A 23,243-nucleotide genomic window follows, 5' to 3' on the forward strand; every position below is an offset into this window, starting at 1 on the left:
GTTTTCGCACATTTCACCTTTTTTGTTTATTTTAGCACATTGGAATGTTGGGTGCATTCTGCCTGCATATAATAACATGTAACAGGGTGGCGCTCTGTAACTGAAAGATAAAAGAGAATGTTGGTCAATTGTCATATTGTTCCCCTTGCAATCTGGTGTATGTGTGTGTTTTAAATTTTCTGCTTTTGCAATTAATTTAGATTATTTTACACCTTTGGAAGGATAACACAAAAGGCTTTTTAAATATGCAAGAGGGCCCTAAAGGATTTATCCGGTGCTATACAAACTGAGAGCTCAGTCCTGCAAGGTATAGAGTGCTCATTTCCCAGCGACTTTAGTGAAGTGGAGAGTATTTAGCATCGTTAAGCAATTGGTCACCACTAGGCAGGATCAGGTTCCTAAAGGGTACTCAAACAGATGCTTTTGGTCATTCTAGAATTATACAAACCCAAGAAAGGAGGACCAGGGTTGGGTGTGAGATTGAAAAGGCACAATACTTTTTCCTATGGTAGAAGATGTCACAATTTGTTTAGTGACTTTTGAAGACAGCCAGCACTACAAAGAAGTAACCTTGAAAAAAAGTGTGGGAGAGGAGAATGTAGGGACAGGCATTTCCCCTACTTATCTACCATTTGGCTTCACATTTAAAGAGTGTCAATTCTTTTAATCAAAGCACATAGCCAGTCAGACCTGTAAATTCACTGACTTTTATGATAAGAACTAGAAATCATAGACTAGTATTTGGACTTTCTGAAAGATTTTTTTCTAGGAGCATTTAAGAAATAAATGCTATACCTAAGGATGTATTACATTAACTTAAAAATTCTGACTATCCTCTGGCTTTTCCTATGCTGACAACTAGTGTCACTACATGATAAATAAAAGTGACAGGATATACGCCATGTGTTATTAGTATCCAATGACATTTTTGTTAAACATTGACAAAACATTGTTGAAAAACCACCATCAGACATGCAGCAAAGGAAGACTGCTGACTAGTTTTCAGATAAAGTGAGTTAAATATAAGAGTAGAATACTGTATAAAATAACAAAAATTATTTTATGTTTTTATACACTGTGCAAAGGCTTTAGCTGAAAAGACTCTGTCAGAGCTCCATTAGCAGGTATCCCAGTAAGATGTGTAATTATTTTATGGGGAAAACATGAAAATGCTTAATTAATTACTAAAGCCACAGGTTTCACAGCACCCTATTGTCCTGCTGACTGACAGGTCCAGGTTTCTGAATGCACCTGTATTCATGGTCTCTCGATTTCCAGGAATAGGATTCAGTCTCCCAGGAATAGAACAATGTGTTGCAAGTTGCAACTCCTAGGACCATTGATTCCAAGTATTACACTGTTACTGCTAAAGGTTTTATCTAGGGTCACACCATACATTAAAGATGCAGTGTTACGGAAGTGCAAAGTAGAGCAATTAAATGTTTCATGTGGGAAGGGGAGAGAATTGGTTGGAAAAGGAAAGGTAGACAAGAAAAGGAGAAAAAGTACACATAAGGGCATTGTTAATTTTTTTTCTGTAGTATCAGGAAACCGTACCTCATGTAGGATGCAGGAGTCAGAGACTTTGGTTTGACCCATGGATATGTGTGCTGTGGCACAGAAAGATACTGGTCACAGAAGTTTCCTTTCCTGATGTGCTGAAACCCAGAAAACTCTTCTGGTGACAAGTCAGCAGTTGGTGATATGGTCCCATGATCCTCACCAGTTGGTTCAGTCTTGAGTGTCATGGATGGGGTATGATCTATTGCAGTCTTCCTAGACTTAATAGGAATCCCATCATTCATGTCTATCGTACTGTCAGTGGTAAGGGCATTGATAGCTGCAACTATAGCAGAACTGGTGTACTGGTTAGTGTTTCCTAGCCATGTGTCATCAGTTACACTAACCCGAGGAGAATTCTGAGGAGAGGGTGTTGGAGAGTGGTGTGGTGAGTAGGAGGTCTGTCTACCATTTAGACTGTATTTTCTTTTATTACAAGGAGACGGTGGTCTGGAGTTGCGAGTACTTAACCAGTTTTCCTCAGTAATGCTTGTTCTGGGAGATGTAGATGGAGAATGTCTTGGTGAATTAAGTAAAGTGCAGGCCACCATACTGCGCTGATATCCTTCCTCAGTGTCAGTGGTCTTAGGAGACACACATGGTGACTGCCATGGGGATGTCTGCGGTGAAGTATATGGATAAGAATAATTGGATTCATAGGAGGAAGCTTCAGAATTGCAGCTTCTGGAAGACAAGCTACTTGCTGGACTCAGGCAAGATGGGTCTCTATAAGCCTCGATGTTTGGTAAGTTCAAAGTAGCAGTAGAAGGTGATCTTTTAGCATTTGGGATAGCTTCCTCAACCTCAGCATCATGGAAAAACTGGTTGTTGTTATGGTGCAGTCCCAGATAAGAAGTTATCTCAATTCTAGGGCTTTCTAATGCTGGAGCTCCATTAGGTCTGACATTTGGAGACAGATAATATTCAGAGGCCACACTGTCAATATGTCCTCCATATCCAGAAGGATGATTTGTTGATGGGACAATTGAAATGACTGGATTGGTTGTCTGAAGGCCATGACATGGAGCTGACAATGAGGAATGTGCCACATTTAGAGGCAAACCTGCATTTACATTTGGAGTTGCATAATTATAGTGTTCTGGAAAAAAAAAAGAGAATGACATGAGGTGTTGCACATAGATACAATCTTAGTCACCTATTGATTCTTAGTGAAGTAGGATACTATAATCCCACAAAAGCACTGTCATTACTTAACATTACATAGCACAGGCATGCAAAGTAGGTTAGGTGCTGGAAACTGGTGCTTCCTAAAGTATAAGTACTCTGGTGGCGTGAAGCAAAACATCCTTGGAGAAACTGAATTTATCTCCAAGACACTTCTTTGAACAGCTCCCTTTCTTAGATGTAAGTCTTAAAGCAGAATTCAGTCTTCAAGCCACAAAACTTTACTGTTCAGAGACTGGTCACTCAGGCAGAAGCTTGCAATGACTACATGTGAACCATAGACCCAAGAGAGGAAATAAACAAATGTTAGGTGGGAGGGAGACAAGGGAAGGGAAGAGGGAAATAAAGTAGGGGGCATCTAACATAAAGAACATGATCAAAGACATTCTGCTGAAATCACATACAGGTGAAATTTTCACCATGGTTAAGTTCCCACTGGTTCTACTTTACAACTAGTTTTGAAATAAAAAAACCCTCTTATCCCACTCTGGTTTCTGGGTCCGCTTATCCTCTAGTCAAACCTGCACCTGGTAAAGGATTCACATGGAGTTCTTAATACTTCGTGCTCCTGGAATTCAACTAAAATAATATTTGTTATTTTATACAACCTTTTAAGCACAGCCAGTGTTCTCTTGATCTATACTTTATCTATTTGACATTACTAAGATACATTTGGAGGTGTTGGTTCAGCGACACAGCTAATGCAGGAAAACTAGGCAGGATCTTAGATCATGTTACCACATGGGCTACACTGCTTGGTCACTGAATGACCGTAGGTGAGCTTCAGGACATTGCACTATAAAGGGCCAGATAGGGTTTGCTCTCACAAGGACGCTTTGTGAGATGTGTGGGAAAGTGTGAGGGAGATACATTATAGGGAGCCCCAGTCACATACTTACTGTCTGTCTGTGCAAAAGCCAGTACAGATACCTGCAATACTGCTTCCTGTTAGCATCAGAATTGAGGGGGGAGCCTTCTTTAAACAAACCAGCAAAGATGGCTGGCCATTTCAAGTGATGCCCAGTTCATGCACATACAGGGTGGCACTGTAGGTATCCTTCTTCAGTACCTTTCAGAGGTCTGAAGAAGGAGCTCTGGATCCTCATCTTAACCAGCCCAGGGTCCTAACAGCACAACCTGACCCTAAACTGAGAAAAGAAACAGATCCTCTAATTTTGGTTATTCCTGTTTTTAAAGAGTATTTCCCCATGTTATTTTTAACATGCATTTTCATTGCAAGGTCCTTTTAAGAATATTGTCATAGTAGAGGTAACTTTTTTCATTCCTGAACAATAACAATAAACAAGCTAGTCTTCCCTACAACAGGAGTCCTTCCTTATACAGTGTTTGTTTCTTTCTCTCCCAAGAGGCAAACCCTCTAGGCAGTGACCCAGGCTTACCATGAAGGCAGAGATCCGGAAAAGCTTTGTTAATTACCATGACTGCTATTCCCAACATGATCCAATCCTCTGCAGTCCTGAATATGCAAACGAGCTGCTGAGCTTCTTGCACCAGGACACTTGCTGCCACTATTTCTATTGTTTAATCAGCTCTACCCAATTTGATGTCATTATCCAGCTACACAGCAGTCAGACTTCTTAATGTCAATGATTCAAAAAGAGGTATATTTCCATAAAATTAATATATGTTGCCTGTTCTATAGTAATTCTGTGATGTTCAAGCTGATTTATATCTTGTCAGGCAGTATTAATGTGTTCAACACCTATTCGAATCACTTTGTACTTAGCCTTAGGAAACTGGCTATTTACCAAGAAAGATTCATTAAATTACACTAGAGTATGCAACAAATGAAACAAAACTATTCAAAACATATTCTAGCTTGATACTTTAATTACACCCTAGGAAGGTACGAAGTAGCAGCTGAGTTATAAAAAAAATAAGGCAGCTGCTTTGAAAAAAAATTAATTTGACCACAGTGTTACCTCTTACAAAGTTTTTGCATTGTCTTTCTTCCTAACAGCACAGCCTTAATAAAGCCCAGTATTTTTGTAACAGTCTTGCTATCTTATGTTACAGCAGGACATAGCAGATGATTGTCTTGATTGGGGACAAGAAGACACATGTTCTCTGATAGCAGGAGGCTGTGCAACCTTGACCCCTTTGCCATTGCATGCCTTTGCTTTCTCTCCTAGCCTCTGACTGCCTTCTCTCTTTAGAATATATATGGATTCATTTCTTAGTATGTATGGGTTTGTACAATTTCTAACACTGTGAGGTCTTGGCCTCAATTTGGGCCTCTGGAAATATTCATATTGGGGAAAAAATAGGACTCAGGTATATTAAGTCTTGGTCACATGTGTGACAAGATCTATGTTGCATGTATATCATTGGGAACCCAAACAGACTGATCAGCTTAATAGTCACAGTTTAATAGGGTTTGTAATCACCATTTTGTTTACATATTTTCCAATATCAAAGTAGCCAAATGGTGGCATTTAAATAAGACATACTATATTATAGTGGTGACATTAGTGAGAATGCTCCATAAAATACACCATTTTAGGGATCCAGCCATCATAAATTTCTGTGAAGTGAAGGTTGGTGCATAAGACCAAATTAGTTAGTATTTTTAAAAGAAAAATTTTAAACTGTTTTAAAAAGTCTTAATACCTTCCTTTTTTTCAAGTGACTCCTAAGCCTGCATAGCTAAATTTCCACACACCCCCCCCCAAATCTGGATTTGAACCTGTGGAGTGAATTAACAAAAAGGGTATCAACAGTTTTAAAGGGGCACTAGGAATTAGCTCAGCAGCCTTCAAAGTAAGAACCCAACTAGATGAGCTGCAGAGGACCCACAAATCCCTTTGACCTAAATGGAGCTTGAAGCACCTGGCACTTTATCAGATTATGTTAGCACATACAGGAGAGGTTGTTTGGATCATCTTTCCACTTAGTGCAACAAGACTACAGCAGGGCTAGAGCTCAAGGCAGCACTAGAAGAGGGCTTAGTTTCCAAACACACTGAGTGAGAACCCATAACTCCTTTTCTGCCTGGGGAAACAGTTTCCCTGCTAGGTCTCCACTAGATATGCTGCTGTGTCCAAATACAAAACCAAAAACAAGTGGCCACAAGATTACATGTGCCGTTCCAGCCCTTCAAGAATCATCTTGCCCAGCACTGAGAGATTAGCTCTGATGGACACCACACAGCCGGCACTAGTCTGTTACTTATTCTCATTCCTCAATGAGTCTCCTGCAGGCAAAGAAAGATTAAACTCTATAGAACATTTAAGTTAGCTGCCAGTCTGGCAATGATCTCTAAACTGACAGCTTTTTTTGTACCCATGTAAAATGCTCCTGAAATTAAGTGGGCTTTAACAACTACTCATGCAAAGTTCATTGTAGGATTAGGAGCTTGAACTGCATGCTTCTTAGGCAGGGATCTATTTTTATTTGTGTGGAAAGCACCGTGCATTTCAGAGTGCTATGAAATGTAGCAGGGCATTAGGGTGAAAAGCAGTGCACAGTAGTCTGCTAGAGACCTCCAGCACAGATCCCATACAGCATATGAGAAGAGGGCTAGGGACCGGTCCACTGCAGCAGCTGAGCACCACAAATACTTCAAATGAACCACCACATTTGATACAGTGGTTCTCAGTCATTCTGGACTTGAGGCACCCCTTTCTGAACTCAAGATACCCCTCTAAAACTTTTGTAAATTGAGTGACGCCCAATTTCATAAATTATTTTATATGTTACAGTGCCTACTTCCTTGCAGAGGGGCTGGACAGTGGAAGTGGACAATCCACCAGGCAGGGAAAAGCCTGAGCCTGTGCTTATCTCCTCATACCTCCCTCCCTTATGTCCTCACACCAGGAGACACTCTTTAAAAGATCTGGCAGCACTCCTGTTTGAGAATCACTCAGTATTTACCTTACTTAATCCGTAAAAAATACACATTTTAAAAAATACAAAAAAAAAAAAAATAGTATGCATTAACAAAAAAATGCACTGTACAAGTACCTGATACATATGTATTACAATAGCTTCTCATAGTATTTGCCCACTTTTTATTTTAGAAATTGGAAAAAAATGCTTCCAAAAATACATGTAATTATCATAAATGAAAACACCTTCTTTAAGCATCTTCAGAAAGTATGAACACCAAATCTGAAAGCAAATCCTGCCATGTAAATAAGAACAAGAACTGGGAACAGGGTCATGTCATTAGAATAAATTAAAAATGACTAAAAATGCAAAAGCCAAGTATTCTAAATGATTAACCGGACCTCCCTCCCCACATATTTACACAGGTTATTAATTTATACCAATATGTTGACATTTATTATACTTTGCATGAGTAAGAATAAGGCAGCTATAAATAAAATGTCAAACTACAATCCTGCAAGCTGATCTCTGCAGGTGTATCTCTGTGTCCATGTGGAGACTCACTGACTTCACAGCTCCACAAAGGCACAGATCAGTTTACAAGCCTGAAGCCTATGTTGGCATTGATATTCAAGGACCCAGAATTAACAAACATGCTACCAGGAATATTTACATGGTGTATTTTAAATTTGAGACAAATAGAGATCTCCATTAGGTGAGTGCAAATCTGCAGTAACTCCAATCATGTCAGTGGGGGTTACCTTCAACAGTATTACAGAGATTGGAAATTGGACCCTTACTTTTTTTGCGACCATGTTTGACGATATTACTTTTCATCATGTGGTAACTTGGAAATTTCCAACTTTCTCCTCTGATTAAAGTTTTAATGCTTTAGAGCATTAAGGGGGTTGATCTCCCCAGCTGTTGAGCACCCTTGTTTTTGTTTTAATAGGGTGTTAAGTACATGCAGTTCACACAGGCCTGGAGGCGAGCTCTGAACAACTCAGGGTCCTTCTCTTTAGGAGCTTAAAGTCCAGTTTTCCAAGCTGTCTGAATGAGGTGAGTAACTTATTGGAAGTCAATGGAATATGGGTCCCTGATTTCAACTGGCCTTTTTGATAACCTTGGCCAGAGACGCCAAATTTCTGGCACCCACAATTGAATTTTTTAAATCTAAAACCCTTAACAGCTGCATATTCACAAAACATTGCTTTGAACACAAGCATTTGGATGTTATGAGGTCCCTTGAGAAGAACGCAATGGGTAATCATGAAATTCAGACAAATGCTTCACTTTGAGAGTTTGCAATAATCAGGTACAAACGTGGACTCCTACTTCATTGTAGTCAGAAGCGTGAATTAGAGCTTTATAGTAAAGTGTAGGGAAACAGAGTAGTAATTCCAAAAGCCCACTGTGGGGCCTGCTGTGTTTGGGTTTTCCTCACCACAGGGAAAAATGGGTAAGTTGCATCCACCCAGAGAAGTCTTTCTTCACAGACCAATTGCAGTTTCAGCCATAGTTCAAGGATGGTTACAATTACACACAGACTACACCAGAGTGATGGCTCAGAATCCCCATACTGTATCATGGTGTCCCAACTGGATTACCTAAAAGATACCTGCCTAGAGATGAGTCCCAAATAAAACAAGAGAACAGGCGACCCCTAACTTCTGGGGGGGGGCGGGAAGGAGATGGTATAAATCCAAGACCTGAATAAGATTTTACCACTTGTTCTTTCTCTTTCACAGGCCTGACCCACATTCTAGTTACATGCATGCACCTTTAGAACCCACGTGAGATCTGGGCGGGTTTTTTTTTCCTGTGAAAAAATATCTATTCACTAAGAAAAAAAAGTGGTTTGGAAAGGGCAGCGGTGATCAAACCTATTCCTGTCATTGGCTTGACTGACAAATGCTCTCAGTGGTGGCAGATAGCAGAACAAGGAGCAATGGTCTCAAGCTGCCACAAGGGAAGTTTAGGTCAGATATGAGGAGAAACTTTCTCCCTAGGAGGATAAGCACTGAAATGGGTTACCCAGAGGGGTGGTGGAATATCCACCCTTGGAGGTTTTTAAGACCCACTAGATAAAGCCTTGCGGGGATGAGGGATCCATTTTGTAGCCATGTTGGTCTGAGACAAAGAGGAATACAAAACTCTAAAACTCTTGGTTCAGAGGTGATACCTTTTATTAGACCGACTTGAAAATAGCAAAACAATTATCTTTCTTTGCAAAGATTTTTTTGTTGCTGCTATTTTCTAGTGGGCCTAATAAAAGGTAGCACCTCTGAACCAAGAGTTTTAGAGTTTTATATTCCTCTTTGACTGGGATGATGTACTTGGGGATGGTCCTGCTTTGAACAGGGGGTTAGACTAGATGACCACCTGAGGCCCCTCCCAACCTTTTTTTGCTGGGATTCAATGATTCAGTGAAATGAGCACGGCTGCAAAATAAAATGGAAAAGCTCAGAAAAGTCCTAACAGGCCTGGCAACGTACTCCAAGCAAGACACTGTCATTTCTTTCCTTTTCTGGGTGGAACCAGCTTTGCCCCTTGCCAGCACTTCATTGGAGAAGGAGTGAGGTTGCCAAGGAGGCTTGTGAAGCAATGGCACCCCTGGCCAAAGGAAAGGTTTCCATTGTCAGGACAGCAGACCCTACAAAGCATGTTGTGTGGGGGCCAGAGAAAAGGTTCGCTGCTGGTGGAACCTCAGTACAGACAGACGGTGGTTTTGCCCTTCCCGCCAGCCCTGCAGTGCCTCCCGGGTGTGGGGGGAGCTCCCCCAGAGGGCCACCCTCTGTCCAATCCTAGGAAGTGAGGGTTGTGAGGGCCCTCAGGAGGCCACCTAGTCCAACCCCCTGCTCCAAGCAGGACCATCCCCAACTACATCACCCCAGCCCAGGCTTTGTCTAGCCGGGTCTTAAAAACCTCCAAGGATGGAAACACCATCACCCCCCCACCCCGGCAGCCTGTTGCAGGGCTTTCCCACCCTCCTAGTCAGAAGAAATATGTCTCATGGCCAACCTGAACTCCCCCGTAACTCCTTCCCGGCTCTGGCTCCGGCTCCGGAGTCCCCTTCCCCCTCCCCTGAAGGAGGCGGCAGAGAGGAGCATCCCTCTGGTGGGGGAGTGACTCCCCAGGGCCCCTCTGCCGCAGCCCCGGCGCTGGGGAGGGCCACACGCAGCAGCCGGCCCCCCGGGGCTCCAGAAATAACCGGGCTGGCTTGACTCGCATGGTGGAGGGGGCGGACGAGACCTGCACCCACCTCTGCCCCCGCCGCACTCGTCGCTCTGCGTGAACTCGAAGAGGAAATCGAAGTCAAACTCCTGCTCCTGCCCCGCGCCGCTCATGGCTCGGCCCCGGCTCCGGCACCTGTTGCCCCGCGGCTGCAGCGCGCCCGGCCCCGGCTCCCCGCGCCCGGGGCTGCTCCTGCTGCTGGAGCGGCGGCTGCAGATGGGCTGTAACGTGAGCTCGGCGCTGTCACCCGCCGCCTCCGGCCTCTCGCGCCCTACCGGGGTTTCCGGGTTTCTAGCACGCAGCCCCGCCACTCGCCAGTTCCTGCTCTGAAAATAACCCGGGCGAGGGGGAGCTGCGGGGCGAGGCGGAGACCGGAGCCCAGAGCCCGCCTCAGGGGGCTCAGGCGGGTGCTCTGCCGCGTGCCGGGGCTCGCGCTGCTGCCCGCGGGCCGGGCCGGGCCGGGCGCTGAGCACCAAGGGGCTGGGGCCGGGGCCGCTCCCCCTCCCCCGGCCCCGGCTCCTGCCTGCAGGGCGCGGGGATCCCGCGGCGCTGGGACTGGGTGCAACACAAGCAGGAAAGTTTTCTCGTCTCCCCCGGGCGGCGGACGGGCCCTCGGGACACGCGCACACACGAGCAAACACCCCCGGAGTGTCCCCCCCCCAGCTTACACACCCCCAGCATGTCATACACACACCAGCATGTTACACCCCCACGTTACACACACACAAACATACACAGAGAGCATGTCACACCAGTATGTTACACTCCCCATGGGACACACACATACACACACCCCAGCATGTCACACACACTCACGGCAGCATGTTACACCCCGCCATGTTACACACACAGCATGTTACACACACACGTACAAACACACCCCAGCATGTCGCACGGACTCACCCACACACATGCACCCCAGCATGTCACACACACACCGCCCATGTTACACACACACACACCCCTCCCCGGATGTCTCTGTGGCAAGCAGGGCTGCAGTCCCAACAGCCAGTGGAGCCGGCCTTGCTGCCCTCCCCCCAGCAGCTCTGATGTTGAAGTCTTGCCCCGGGGAGGCTGCTCCTGTCTGAGGATGCTGCTGATTTAGTTGCAGCACCCACTAGTGCCAACCGCTGTAAAAGCCTATTTTCAAAGGGACTTTGATACCAGCCCCGTGTGGGGGGCAAAGGAAGGAGAAAATCCCTGGGGCAAGTCTTCCAGACTAAGGGGAATCTGCAAACTTGTTTTGTGCCAGTCTCCAACTCAAGGGGATTGTGGCTGGTGCCCACAGCCTGCACCCTCACTTTGCCCTGCAGTCATATAGGAGGGGGCTGGAAGGGACCGCCGGAGGCCGTCTACTCCAACCCATCAGCTCACAGTCATAGAGCTCCCAGCTTGGGAGCTGCTGTTTGCCTGCCTTGTTTTGGTTTGAAAAAAATGAAGGGATTTTTTAAACAAGGATTTTCTTCTCCTCTCTTTGGAAACACACTTATTTCAGTTTACCTAAGTCCGCAGTGTGCAAATGACCTCACCTCCCCAGGAGCCAGGACTGAGCTGAAATTGTTGAGCTCCCAGAATTTAGGGCTGGATTTCAAAGGAATACTTTTTCTTTTCTTTTTTTTTCGTCCTTTTTTTTTTAAAAGCAGCTATGGAAATGGTATTCCCTTATAAACTCAGGGAATACCATTTTCCAGGCTAGTGGCTAAAAGCTCCATTACAAAGTGCCAGGAAAATACAATTTTTTCCATCAGAATCCATTATAGTTCTCTCTCTCTCTCTCTCTCTCTCTCTCTCTCTCTCTCTCTCTCTTCATAACAAAGAGCTTTGCTGCAGTTACAAATGGGCTGTTATGGCTTATGCAGTGCTGGCAACCAACAGGCCTTGGCTTGACCTGAGGAAATTAACTAAACTGATATTGAACTTGTGGTGGCCACTTGACTTCTGTTGTTGTTCCAGCTAGTCCTAACAACTGACTTGTCCCCTGCTTTGAAGAAGGATCAACTCCAAAACTGGGAAAGGTGTATGTGTGTGTGTGGGGGGGGGGGACACGTGTGGGGGGGTGTAACTTGATTTTAATTTTGGAGGGAAAGGGGTCCCTCTTGATGTAAGTGACACATCTGTGCAGCCGATTGGCAAGGCCAAATGGGAATCCATTGTGTCATGCTTGTGTACCAGCCTTCCCAGACTATGCAGGGTTTCCATTATTTCTTTGCTCCCAGCTGTTTGTTCTAAGTTGTGCGGCTGAATCACCAGGGTATGTAAAAGGCCTTGGCATCAGCTTAAAACCACCATCTGGAACACCAGGATCATTAAGGTAATTCTTTTCAAAGAGTTTTGAGAGGGCAGGGGGTGGGGAAATGGCAGGAGAATGGGACATCTCCTCCAAAATGGCTAATAGATGTTCCTCTTTCCTGTCTTCTCCAGCACTGTAATGTAAAGTGCCTGAATGCACACAAAGATACCCAAAATCAGTGGCCTGGTTTTAAAGCTCTTAAATAGTCTCCCAAGGGGACTTCAATGAAGGGGCTCAGCACAAATGAAAATCAGGCCGTTTAATTAGGTGCCTAAATCGGGAGCTGGTGCCTAACTTAGACACCAAGGTTGAAAATGTTGGGCTTTTTCTGGTGACTGGTTTTCTAGGCATTGCCACTTTTTACTCAGCCCAGCAACCCATGACACATTTCTCCTTGAAGGTAGGAATTCTCTTTCTAACCAATTATTATATTCGGGTTTGGTTCGCTCTGATTTAGACAAGGTTCCCAAGCCAATATTTGTATTTTGTGACCTTTTTCTTCTAAATTACAGCTCCTGGCACAGGAAAATTGAAAGTCCTCTCCCTGGACTATGCTGTCTCAAGCACTCCTTATGACACTGCTGCTGATCCTAACCCTGGTAGCATCCTACAAAGTCAACATCAGCCCTTCAGTTGATTAGTTTTGCAGCACTTCTGACGGGTTCCCGTTCCCTTCTTATATGAACCAGTAATAACTATTAACTATAAATTGTTATTAGCAGGATATTTCTTCTCCATCTGGCTTCCTAACAATGGTATGGGGGGAGGAGAAAGACTGTTCAAAAATATCCGCTAAACTTACTATCGAATCGCGTTCATTTTTGTTGCTGCACATCTGGTTCTTTCAGTATTGATTCTCTTGTTTACAGCAATTTGCAGACGGTTTGATATGCCAGTTCCGCAAATATTAGTGTCTTCAATTAAATGTTTAGATTGGCACTTTCCCTCTGAAGAACTGCAAAGAAATGTAAAACTCGGGCGATGGGATATGTTAAGATGGGAGTATACGCGTCCTGTTTTGTTAGTCGTCTGCCTTAAAGCTATGCCATTAAATTAGGGAAATCCAAGGCGTTTAAGGGGCAACCTGCTTTGTTTCTATAAAGCTGTGAATTGTGCATGTTTGCTTTAAAAGAAGTACTTTGGGGCCGATCCTTAGCTAGTGTAAAGTGTCATAACTCAGTTGACTGCAATGGAGCCAGGACAACTGACACCGGCCGGGGATCACCCCGGGATGAAAGTTTAGACTTTCAGGAACAGTCCTGCATAGTGAATTTGAACTCACTGGGACTCCATACAATTGGAAGCGTCCAAAGAATAATTGTGCGGATCCATGAGGCTTTATTTAGTAAGTTTTTCCATCGGGAGCGATGCAATAGTCTCTTCACGGAGAAAATATAAAATAGCATATTTTCTCTGATTGTCGCCATTTGGCAGTGGTACACCTTCATTTGCAGAGCTCTCCTATGTATTTACTGGATTAGGTCATACTTTCTGGTTGGCCTAATTTCTGAGCCCCTTGCAAAATATATCAACATTGAAATGAATTATTGCAGGCGGCTTGTGACATTTTAGACCAGGCATCAGAAACACTAGGCTCATACACAAGAAACCACAGAAATAAAGTAGGATCTCTCCTTTTAAAAAAGCCACCATTTACATATTTTAGTTGGATTTGGAAGGTCGGGTATTTTTTTAACATGGTCCATTAATTATCTTAGCATCGTCTGCAAACGATATTGGAAGGATCAGGAAGCAAAAGGCGTGAAGTCAATATAAACCCACTTATTTTAGGTACCTACATGTGGACTTACTAAAATATCAAATATACATTTTTCATTTAAAAAGATGTTACCCCCAGCCCAGGAACCCAACAGCACTTGCAGCTTTTAGATCGGCAGGATTCTTTCAATTGAAATAAAGCCCCATCCTGAAACCATCTGTGTAAAGGTCTCAAAGCGCTCTGGCTACAACCAAAAACCCTAAAAGCGCTCTAGCATTCCCGGGAAAACTCATCACTCAGAGAACCAACCGGAGTTTCGGAGCTGCGGGATAAACGCCAAGGATACGGAGTGGTTTCAATAGTTGTCTGGTCCCCTAGGATGTTTATTCTGACGTGCTCAGTTGCTTTAAACTGCTCCTCAAATCTATCAAAGGCCCTCCCAAATCGGAGGCTGACTTTGAAGACTTGAGGCTGTGCTGAAGAGAGAGGTGCTAGTATCGGTTTCAAAGCAGAAAACTGCGAAGTATGTTCCACCTGCTAAGAGATGAAAGTGTCTGGTCCCAGTTTAGTGTCCACAGGGGACTGTCATCCACAAGGACGAATGAGGAGTCCGCCGAGTGGCTTTGATTAGAAGTTTCATTTGCCTCCAAATAAACATCATTATTGAGTAGGATGTTATTGTTTAGGAGGCTTGAAGGAGAGGAAATGTCCTGGGGCCAAAATGGACTCCCATGCAAGTGGGTGGACGGGAAAAATAAACTAACAGTGAAGGGTTTGCAGAGACCTGCACCCAAGCCACTTTCCCTCCAACACTGCCAGCGCCCATAGCCCGCGTTTGTGATGTGCCCGCCCGAGACCATTCACAAGGGAAATAAAGTTGCAATAAAACTGTCGCATCTTACCCCCCACTGACTGCCTCCTCCTGCAGCAGTGCCCGTCACAGACTCTGCTGCCTGCTCTACACGGAAGGAAGAGGAAAGAAAAGCTCTGGAGCTTTTGTTAGTTTATTTTGGTACCCTGGAGGGAGGAGGGGGCATCATGATTAGATTTCAAACTATCCTGGGACCTTTTTCTTGCTCTTTTTTTCTTTTACGGGTTTTTCATTTTTGAAACGTTACAACTGATTTTAATGACAGGGTGTATTCCGGCCAAAGGGAGGGGGGAGGAAGTTTTATAGCATTTCATCATCATTCAGGCGATGCCATGTGCTCTTGCATGTTAGCATTTAGTGGTTCAAAGTGATTCAAGCAGCTAAATTCGTTCTGCCCACAATAACTATGTCAAACATTAACATACACAGCACACGCACTCGTCCCAGCTCCCCGGGCCCCGGCAAGGTCCCAGCGTCCGCAGATCGCTCCTTCCTGCCAGGATCTCAACTGAACCTGCCCTGAGCTCTGACAGATCCCCCCAAAGCAGCAGTAATGAAAATAGAAAAAGAAAAAGAGCTGCATTGTATTTTATGGGACCGTCTGCAGGCTGAGCACAACTCAAGGCTCCAGCAGCCAAGGCCAAGTTCACGCGGCGCAAGAGGAACAGGAGACACCTATTGGCAAGAAGTCGCATTCAAACCTCAAGGCTGCTTTGGGGAAACACCAGGGGGACACCGCTTCCCAATCACTGCCGTGGGCGCCAGCACCGGCCGGCCCCTGCTCCACCTCCTCCCGGGCGGCACCCGCCGATGCCCGGCTCGGCCCTGGCACGGCCGCCGCCTGCCCCCCGCCGAAGCATGCAAGGATCCCGGGTGGCCGGCAACAGGGATCAAGCCGGGTCTTTACCTTCCTCTGCGGATTTCATGGTGCTGCTGCTGCTGAAGGGGCAGGCGGAGCGCTGCAAAGCCACCAAAGTTTCTCTCCCTCTGGCTGGATCCGGAGGTCCAGGCAGAAACTTAGGAGGAGCAGGAGGAGCCCCGGCGCTTGGCATCCACTCGGCGGCCGGGGGAGGGGGTGGGAGGCGGGGTGGGGTGGGGTGGGGCGGGGGAATCCCTCCTCTGCCGGCCCCTAGCGCTGCGAGCCACCCGGCCGCGCGCCGCAGCTGCCCCGGGGAAATGTCATGGGCAGCCGGGCGGCGGCGGCGGGGAGGCTCGGGGCAGGGCGGGTGGGCGGGCGGGCTGGGGGCGCGGGGCAGCCTCGCCTGCCTCCCGGGGCGCAACGCAGGGGGCTTTATTGTGCGGAGCGAGTTTGCAGAGCCCGGCGGCCTCTCTCTGACGCGCGGCTGCTCCGCGGCTTCTGCCTTTTTAAAGCTGGAAAACACCCCCCCACCCCCCTCCCTCCAGCCCCTCTCCCCGCCCCGCGCCCCGTGATGTCACCGGGCCGCCAGCGCCGCGCTCCTGCCGCCCGCCGCCCTCCCGCCCGGGCCGCGAGTCCGAGCGCGGACCGAGACACCCGCCGCCCGCTCCTCCTCGCGGCGCCGCCCGCCCGCCGCGCCCGCACCTGCCCCCGCCCCCGCCCCCGCCCCGTCCTCACACACCTCCTCGGTGCGTGTGCGTGAGACAGAGAGAGTGAAGTGTGCGTGTGTGTGTGAGGGTGTGTGGCTGAGTGAGTGTGTGAGGGAGTGTGAGTGAAGTGTACGAGTGTGTGTGTGTGAGAGTGAGTGAAATGTGCCAGTGTGTGTGCGTATGCGTGCAACTGAGTGTATGTGAGTGTGTGTGATTGTATATGGGAGTGTGTGTCAGTGAAGTGTTTGAGTGTGTGCAACTGACTGAGTGTATGTGTGACTTTGTGTGTGATTGTATGCGTGTGTATGTGCGTATAGGTGTGAGTGACTGGGTGTGTGAGCGTGTATGTGCGACTGAGTGTGTACGTGTGTGTGTGATGTGAATGTATGTGTGTGTGTGAAGGTGTGTGCGCGCGCGCGCCTTGCAAACGAGCAAGCAGCATGTTGACTGCACGCAGTAAAGCAAGGCGGGAGGAGGGGGCTGGGGAAGGCGCCCTGCATGCTGAAATCATTAGGTAAAAAAAAAAAAAGTCGCAGGCTTCCCCCGCTGTGGAAATTTGGAAAAGAGCATCCACTGGCAGGCAGGAGAAAGGAAAATCCCGTTCTGCTAAATTACTAACAGACTCGGCGGGTCCCATTTCAGCCGCGCAGACTTGTTATTCGCATTTTGATCCGGGCTTGCCTCTCACTCCCGCAGCCCCACGCGTGGGTCCCGTCGGCCCGCGGGGGCAGCGGGCACCAGCCCTCTCTCCCCGCACCCCCCGCACGGCGGACGGCAGAGGCGGCGGGGCCCTCGGCAGTGCGGGGAGAAGCAGACCTTCAACCGGGAGGGGGGCAGTCTCTCCTGCCCACCGCAGTCCATCCCCTCTCCCTCTGCCCCCACAGCTGGCCAAACGGGACAGGCACTTTCCCCGTGGGAGCTGGACAGCAGCAAATGGAGACTCAGGGCTGTTAAAATATCTGGGGTATGAGAAAAAAAAGAGACTCATAAATCTATCACATGACAACCATATGTGGTTTAAAATAAATCCCAAACAAACGAAATCCTGGCTGCTTCTGGGGAACAGAAGAACTTCTTGGGCACAAGTCACTGCACGGAGTCGCAGCTGAAAATCCTCCACGTCCAACACTGTGCCCAGAGGGAGGGCAATATCCCCCTAATGGGGGGCTGCCCCTTCAGGCACAATTTCTTTTGAGGATCCAAAGGCTTTCCGTACCTGCACCTGAAAAACTCAAGGGGACCAAAGGCTTGCTCACTCCAGGAGGAAGCTGCAACCACATTAACTCAAGGGTCAAGGTGTTCGGCACATCCAGAGGCTTCCCACGTCAGGCGTGTGCCAGGGGTTGTGCCTGCATGTGTGTCTGGGGGGGTGTCTGGACTGCAAAACACTTTGTGCAGCTTTGCAGCCCTGAGGGAGGAAGAGGAGGGTTGTGCCACCCCCAGCTGCTGGGCATGGCTCAGATGCCCTCGAAATAATGCTCCCAGTGCTAGACACCCTCCTCCCTCGGCTGGCGGAGCATCCCTCCTTCACTGCCTGCCTCTCACAAATTGCAGGGTGGGGGAGAGAGGAAATAAATAAACACACTATGAAATCCCATCAGCGCCTCATGAGATCTGATTATTGCACAGTCACAGTGGAGGTTACAGTGCCTCCAGGAAGGGGAGCACTGAGGGGGCACTGCCTCTGCAGCCCCCACCAGAAGCGGGGGGCTCCCTCTCCTCGCCTTCCCGGGCTGTGCCCTGCCTGTGGGACTGGGGTCGTGGCACTGCAGAAGAGAGCAGGGGCACTTGCTGTGGAGGAAGGAGGGGAGCCGAGGAGCAGGACAGATGATGACAAATCGCAGCTAGCATTTTGGGCTCTGGTGCTTGGCCAGACAAGGTGGTGGGGGTTTTTTTTGTTTTGTTTTGGGTTTTTTGGGAGACACCTTTGGGGATGGGACGATGCAGCTGGGAGTGCTCTGAGAGCAGGGGTGGGGGAGGCCAAAGATCAAGCAAAGGGCTCATGTTGTGTCCCTGCCACTTGGCTGATAGCGACCGACCTGGCTCATGGACTGGACTAGGGGAGGCTTTCTCAGGAGTCCAGAGAAACAAAACTCCTGTGCTTAGTGAGCCAGGAGCTGCACCCTCCCCCCCAGACAGAAAAACACACACCCACACACACCCAGAGGCAAACACATGTGCACACACACACACACACACACACACAGCCCCCTCCACACATACAGACCCAGGCGCACACACACCCTCCAAGCAGGATAAATGCAGGCCGGTAGGCCAGCAGGCATTTGGCTGCCCAGTGCCTTCCCCACAAGAGCCAGGCAGGGCCCTGGGGGTTTGGCCCACCAGTGCCCTGCCACAGCACTGGGGGTGGTGGGGGGCAAAGCTGCTCTCTCTTTCTGTAACTCTCTTTTCCTGTCTGCTTTCAATGCTTTCCTTCCCGCCCCCCTCCCCTTCTCCATTGAAATGACGGAATCCCCAGTCTGTTTCCTCCTGTTTAATGCCGTTGCCTGGACCACCGTGGCTTGGCTCCAAGTCCGAGGGAGTTTTCGAAGGCAGCAGCAGCAGCAGCAGCAGCAGCAGCAGCAGTGCCTCAGTCCCGCAGCCAGCTAACCTTGGCTGCTTGGTTGAGAACCCAGAGAGCCCAGAGCGCCGTGCTGCAGCTGGCCCCAGCTCCAGATGTTCCTGCCTGTGCACTGGGCCCAGCCAGCCTCCAGCTCAGGCTGCTGCTGCCACAGCAAGACCAGATTGCTCCTGCTCCACCTACTGCAGGCAGCTCCTCGTCCCTTTTCCCTTCTCCTCCCTCCTCCTGAAGTTTGTTTACAGCCGCTACTAGGAGAGACTGTTACACGGATTTTATTTTAGGAATGGGTGATGACTAACAAAGTTAAAAGGAGCTTAGTACAGAAAACAACCCTATTTTTAGACGGCTGTTGTTTCAGTGGATTATTGTAGCAAATACACCCTCACCAATTTTAAAGGCACTTCCACATGCCAAGTCCTTTCTTCTGCCCCCTTGCCCAAGCCCAGTTGCCTAACTCCTGCAGAAGACGTGTAGTCATAGGGTTTGTTTTATTTATTTTTTTCATCTTCCTAAATCTAATGGCTCAGTCCTACACAGAATTGCTAAGGCTACAATCGCTTTTAATTAATTTGGTGTTTCCAGTACACAAACCTATCACTCTTTCCACCAGAAAGAGTCCAAAGACAACTTACTAGCATCCGGAGCAACTGCAGTGACCTTTGTGACTGGGCCAACCATGGAAGTAAAGCTGGGGTTGGTCCTTACCATTACAATAATGCACCATGCTAATGCAAAATTTCAGTCTTTACAGTGCTTTACAATGAGGGATGCCTTCTATTTTAGCAAGTTTTCTCCTGTGCTGCAGAGATGCGGCTCTGCTTTGGCTCGGCCTGCTTTGCCAACATGTTTGTGGAGAGCAAGCTAGAGTGTGGCATACACACAAAGTTTGTGAGGTCTTTCTCTACTATACACTTTGATTTATAAATACATGTACTTTCTGAAGCTGCATGTATCTATAGTTGCAGCTGAAGACCTGAGAGAGATTTGCAGGGCTCTCAAGAGACATGGAATTCCTGCCCCCTCCCCGCCCAACCCTCTCCTTATGCATCTTGTCCCAGTCCCTCATATGCCTTCAAGAGATGCTGCATGGCTACAATCTACTGGCCTGATCAGAAATTTTTAAGCCAGAAGTCACCATTGTGCTCATCTACTTTAATCTTCTGTGAGCAGACAGGCTAGAGAACCTCACCTGGCTATCACAGCATCAACCTGAATCTATTATGGTTGAACAGAAGCCTAGCTGGGTGAATGACAAATCAGCCACCAGCACAGGTGCTGACTCTGTGGGTGCTCTGGGGCACAAGCACCCACTGAAAAAACTTAGCAGGTGCTCAGCATCCATGAGCCACATCAGCCAAGGACTGAAGTAATGCACTGGCTCTTCTGGGCATGTGTGGGGCTCGGCATGGGAATGCAACCCCCCCCCAAACAAAAACCAACAAAAAACTAAAGCAACTCACCAGCAAAAAACAAAGTCAGTGGGCAGTGCTTATGGTCACCAGCAGGCCCTGCTGTGCTGAATGTACAAGGACAAGTAGACGATGGAGCACCCATCAGCTGACTGCTTACAAAGCACAATAAAAAAATCCTCTTGCTTTGTGCTTTGTCTGCTAGTCTGTCCCCCAGGTCCCTATACCACCGAGCAGGAGTTTAGCACTGATCGGGAGAGCAAAGCGCTCCCTTTTTGTCACATAAGAACTTCCCAAGTCTGGCTTCTTATGGAGCCTTAGGCACTAGCACCATTCCAACCAAGGGGAGAAGCAGACATAAGGCCTTCCCTATGCTAGAAAAGGGGGATTACTAACATATGTTAACAACATCACTCTGTATTTGCTATAGACAGACAGTAGCGTTTGTCAGCCTTAGGATGATAGCTGATGCACTTGGAAAGGGGAACTGAACAAGGTGACAAGCTTATCCCATCTCTTGAGCTCTATAAATGCTTCTGCAGGGATACCAGACTATTGGGCCTGTCCAGGTTTGGGGATGAAGGAAGGGATTATGGCAGAGCAGAAAGCAGAACTGAAACAACCAGACTACAGCCTCTCTATGTACCCCACAAATTTTCTGTCAGCAGTGTATCATGGCATTTAATGCTGCTCAGAGCAAAAAAACACTGGAAACTTCTGTATAAGAAGCCAAAGGGAAATGGCTATAGGGGCTGCATGCAGGAAAACATAAGAGTTTTCACTTTGCCTGGATGCTCTGGGATCTTGGGGCTGGATACTAGCTTGACCTGCACCGGTTAGAAGGTCTATTTCCTCCAAAATGTCACGGACCATTTACCCACTGAGAGAACAATATCTAGGACTTTAGCCTGGAGAATTTTCCCCTCTTGTACATGTTTGCAGGTCAGGGAATAAATTGACCTATTACTCGAAGCCCTCACATGCAAGTTCCCCTATCCCATTTTCATTACTGCAGACCATTTACAAAAGAAAAGCTAAACCATACAATGAAATTATAGGAAAGTATTATTCATGCTGAAGAAATCAATTTCCCCTTATTTTAAGTCTTTTTTATTTATGCATGGGCCTATTTCCCCCACTCCTTCCCTTTGTTCTTTTGCCTCACACTATGTTCCTCATTTGGGGCTTGGCAGACTGAGAGGCATGGTATCTCTGGATCCTCAGGTATGAAACATCTATAGTCCTTCTCAAGGAAATTTTTAGAAGCGTTTATATTTAAAACATTAGTCTCTCAGTGGCATCTCGTCATAAGTAACTTGATTTTAGGAGTGTAGTCCAGGGAATAAGTACCTTGCTCAGACTCTGCCCTACTATGAGACAGTTCATGTGGGATAGGTCATTCTACCTTCTGGCCCTCACTGTGCCCCATTGGTAAAATGGGAGTATTGACATTTGTCCACCCCAGTTCTGAACAGGCCTTGACAACAACACCTAGAAAGACAGACAGGAGACTAGACAGTCACCTTGCTGGGATCACATGACCCCCAGTTATCTTTCCTGCTTGGTGCAGGGGACTGGAGCCGATGATCTTCCGAGGTCCTTTCCAGCCTTACAATCTATGAAAATACCACATTGGAGCAATGCTTGAAGCGGGCTGAAAAAAGTGGACATCTCTCAGAAGCCCCAAGCTGCATTGCTTGTTGATCTGAAGTTAATTTTGCTCCCAGCCCCCAAATCAGGTCCGTCACCAGCCCTGACCAAGTGTGTCCTCAGTTTCTTTCCGCTTCTCCAGTGATGGCTCACCTCCTTCTCTCAGGCCAAATTGCAGCAGGACCCCATCCCATCTTGCAAGCAGGGGGCAACATAGCTAGGTGTTCTTCCCACCCCCCAGGCCAGACCAGACCATACAGAAATGGAAACGGGAGGAGCAGAGGATCTAGCTCATTGTTCATGGCAGGGGAGAAGAGGATGTGGGGCAGGGACAGAAATTGGAGGGAGTGGAGGCATTTTTAACTCACTGGGCTCTTTCTGCTTTCTACTTTTCTTTCCTTCCCACTTCTCTGTGAGGACGCCCCCCGAAGAGAGCAAAGGAGGACTCTGCCTATCCCTTGCAGCACAGCAGATGAGCTGTTCTACCTGAAGAGACAGGGGATTGGGCAGGCATAGCAAACAGTTTTTGAACCCTGGGCAGTGGTGGCGGCTGTGATGACTGGGCCAATGGCTGCAGTGAGCATCAGTTGCTGGCATCCTTATCCCCCCTCTAAATCAGTGCCTGGGGCTGGTACTCGAGTCATCCATCCATAGTAGGCTACTGGTAGTGGGGAAGATGTCCAGTCTAGGGGGGTTTCTTTACAGACAGCATTAAAAATATATATATCTCAATGTTCTGGCTCCCTTTTAGAAATCTGGTTCCCCAGTGTGATGTGGCATACTTTAAGCACTTTATAAGAGCTCATCACTATTCCTCTAGGTGCATATTTACGTCCTAGTTATGTCTCACCTGTACTGATACAAGGGACATGCAGAATCACGTAACCCAAAGGTATTGCTCAGGAAAAGTTACTTAGACTGTAGATGTGAATTGTTCCATTTTATTTTAGGCTTCTTGATCTGCTGTATTTGGGGCTTTGCTCCTACCTTTTGAGTCTTGGCAGCTTCGAAGGCCCAAGCATCTGTTTGGAATTTTGTACATTGTAACAGAAATTTACACGTCTTGAATCTCCTTAACCAAGCCCCTAATTAAAGTCTTTCAACTCCCAGCTTTGAAAATTGTAACAAGATTTGCTGGCAATTGAGAGAACATGTGGCCCATTTTTGTAGTTGATGCAACATCATCTTTGGAAATACGTCAACCTACATTTCATGCAGCCTACTATATACACACCGACACTGACCAACTGCCATACAATGTCACAAAAATACAGAAATGGTGAAAACGGAGAGGCTCAGTGCAGCCTCCCATCCCCCCCAGACACAGC

General features: G+C 47.4%; 1 protein-coding gene across 4 annotated transcripts in view; it reads right to left on the reverse strand.

Moving 5' to 3' along the window:
- NFATC1 (nuclear factor of activated T cells 1) overlaps positions 1 to 16,089 on the reverse strand; it is a 150,121-nt gene extending 134,032 nt beyond the window's left edge. Inside the window, exons 1-2 of one of the 4 annotated variants that reach the window (XM_090039539.1) lie at positions 15,617 to 16,089; positions 1,558 to 2,659 (exon numbers count right to left, since the gene is read on the reverse strand). In XM_090039539.1, the coding sequence (XP_089895665.1) occupies positions 1,558 to 2,659; positions 15,617 to 15,761 (1,247 nt within the window). In that variant the 5' untranslated portion in view covers positions 15,762 to 16,089. Of the gene's footprint in view, positions 1 to 1,557; positions 2,660 to 9,856; positions 10,115 to 15,616 lie in introns of those variants that run through there. The other 3 variants (XM_090039536.1, XM_090039535.1, XM_090039537.1) reach the window with 3 other exon arrangements.
- Between the last annotated feature and the right edge of the window lie 7,154 nt (positions 16,090 to 23,243).

The sequence above is a fragment of the Crocodylus siamensis genome, chromosome 3, assembly GCF_052110815.1.
Source record: "Crocodylus siamensis isolate JL-2025a chromosome 3, ASM5211081v1, whole genome shotgun sequence".
In the NCBI taxonomy this organism is placed as follows: Eukaryota; Metazoa; Chordata; order Crocodylia; family Crocodylidae; genus Crocodylus; species Crocodylus siamensis.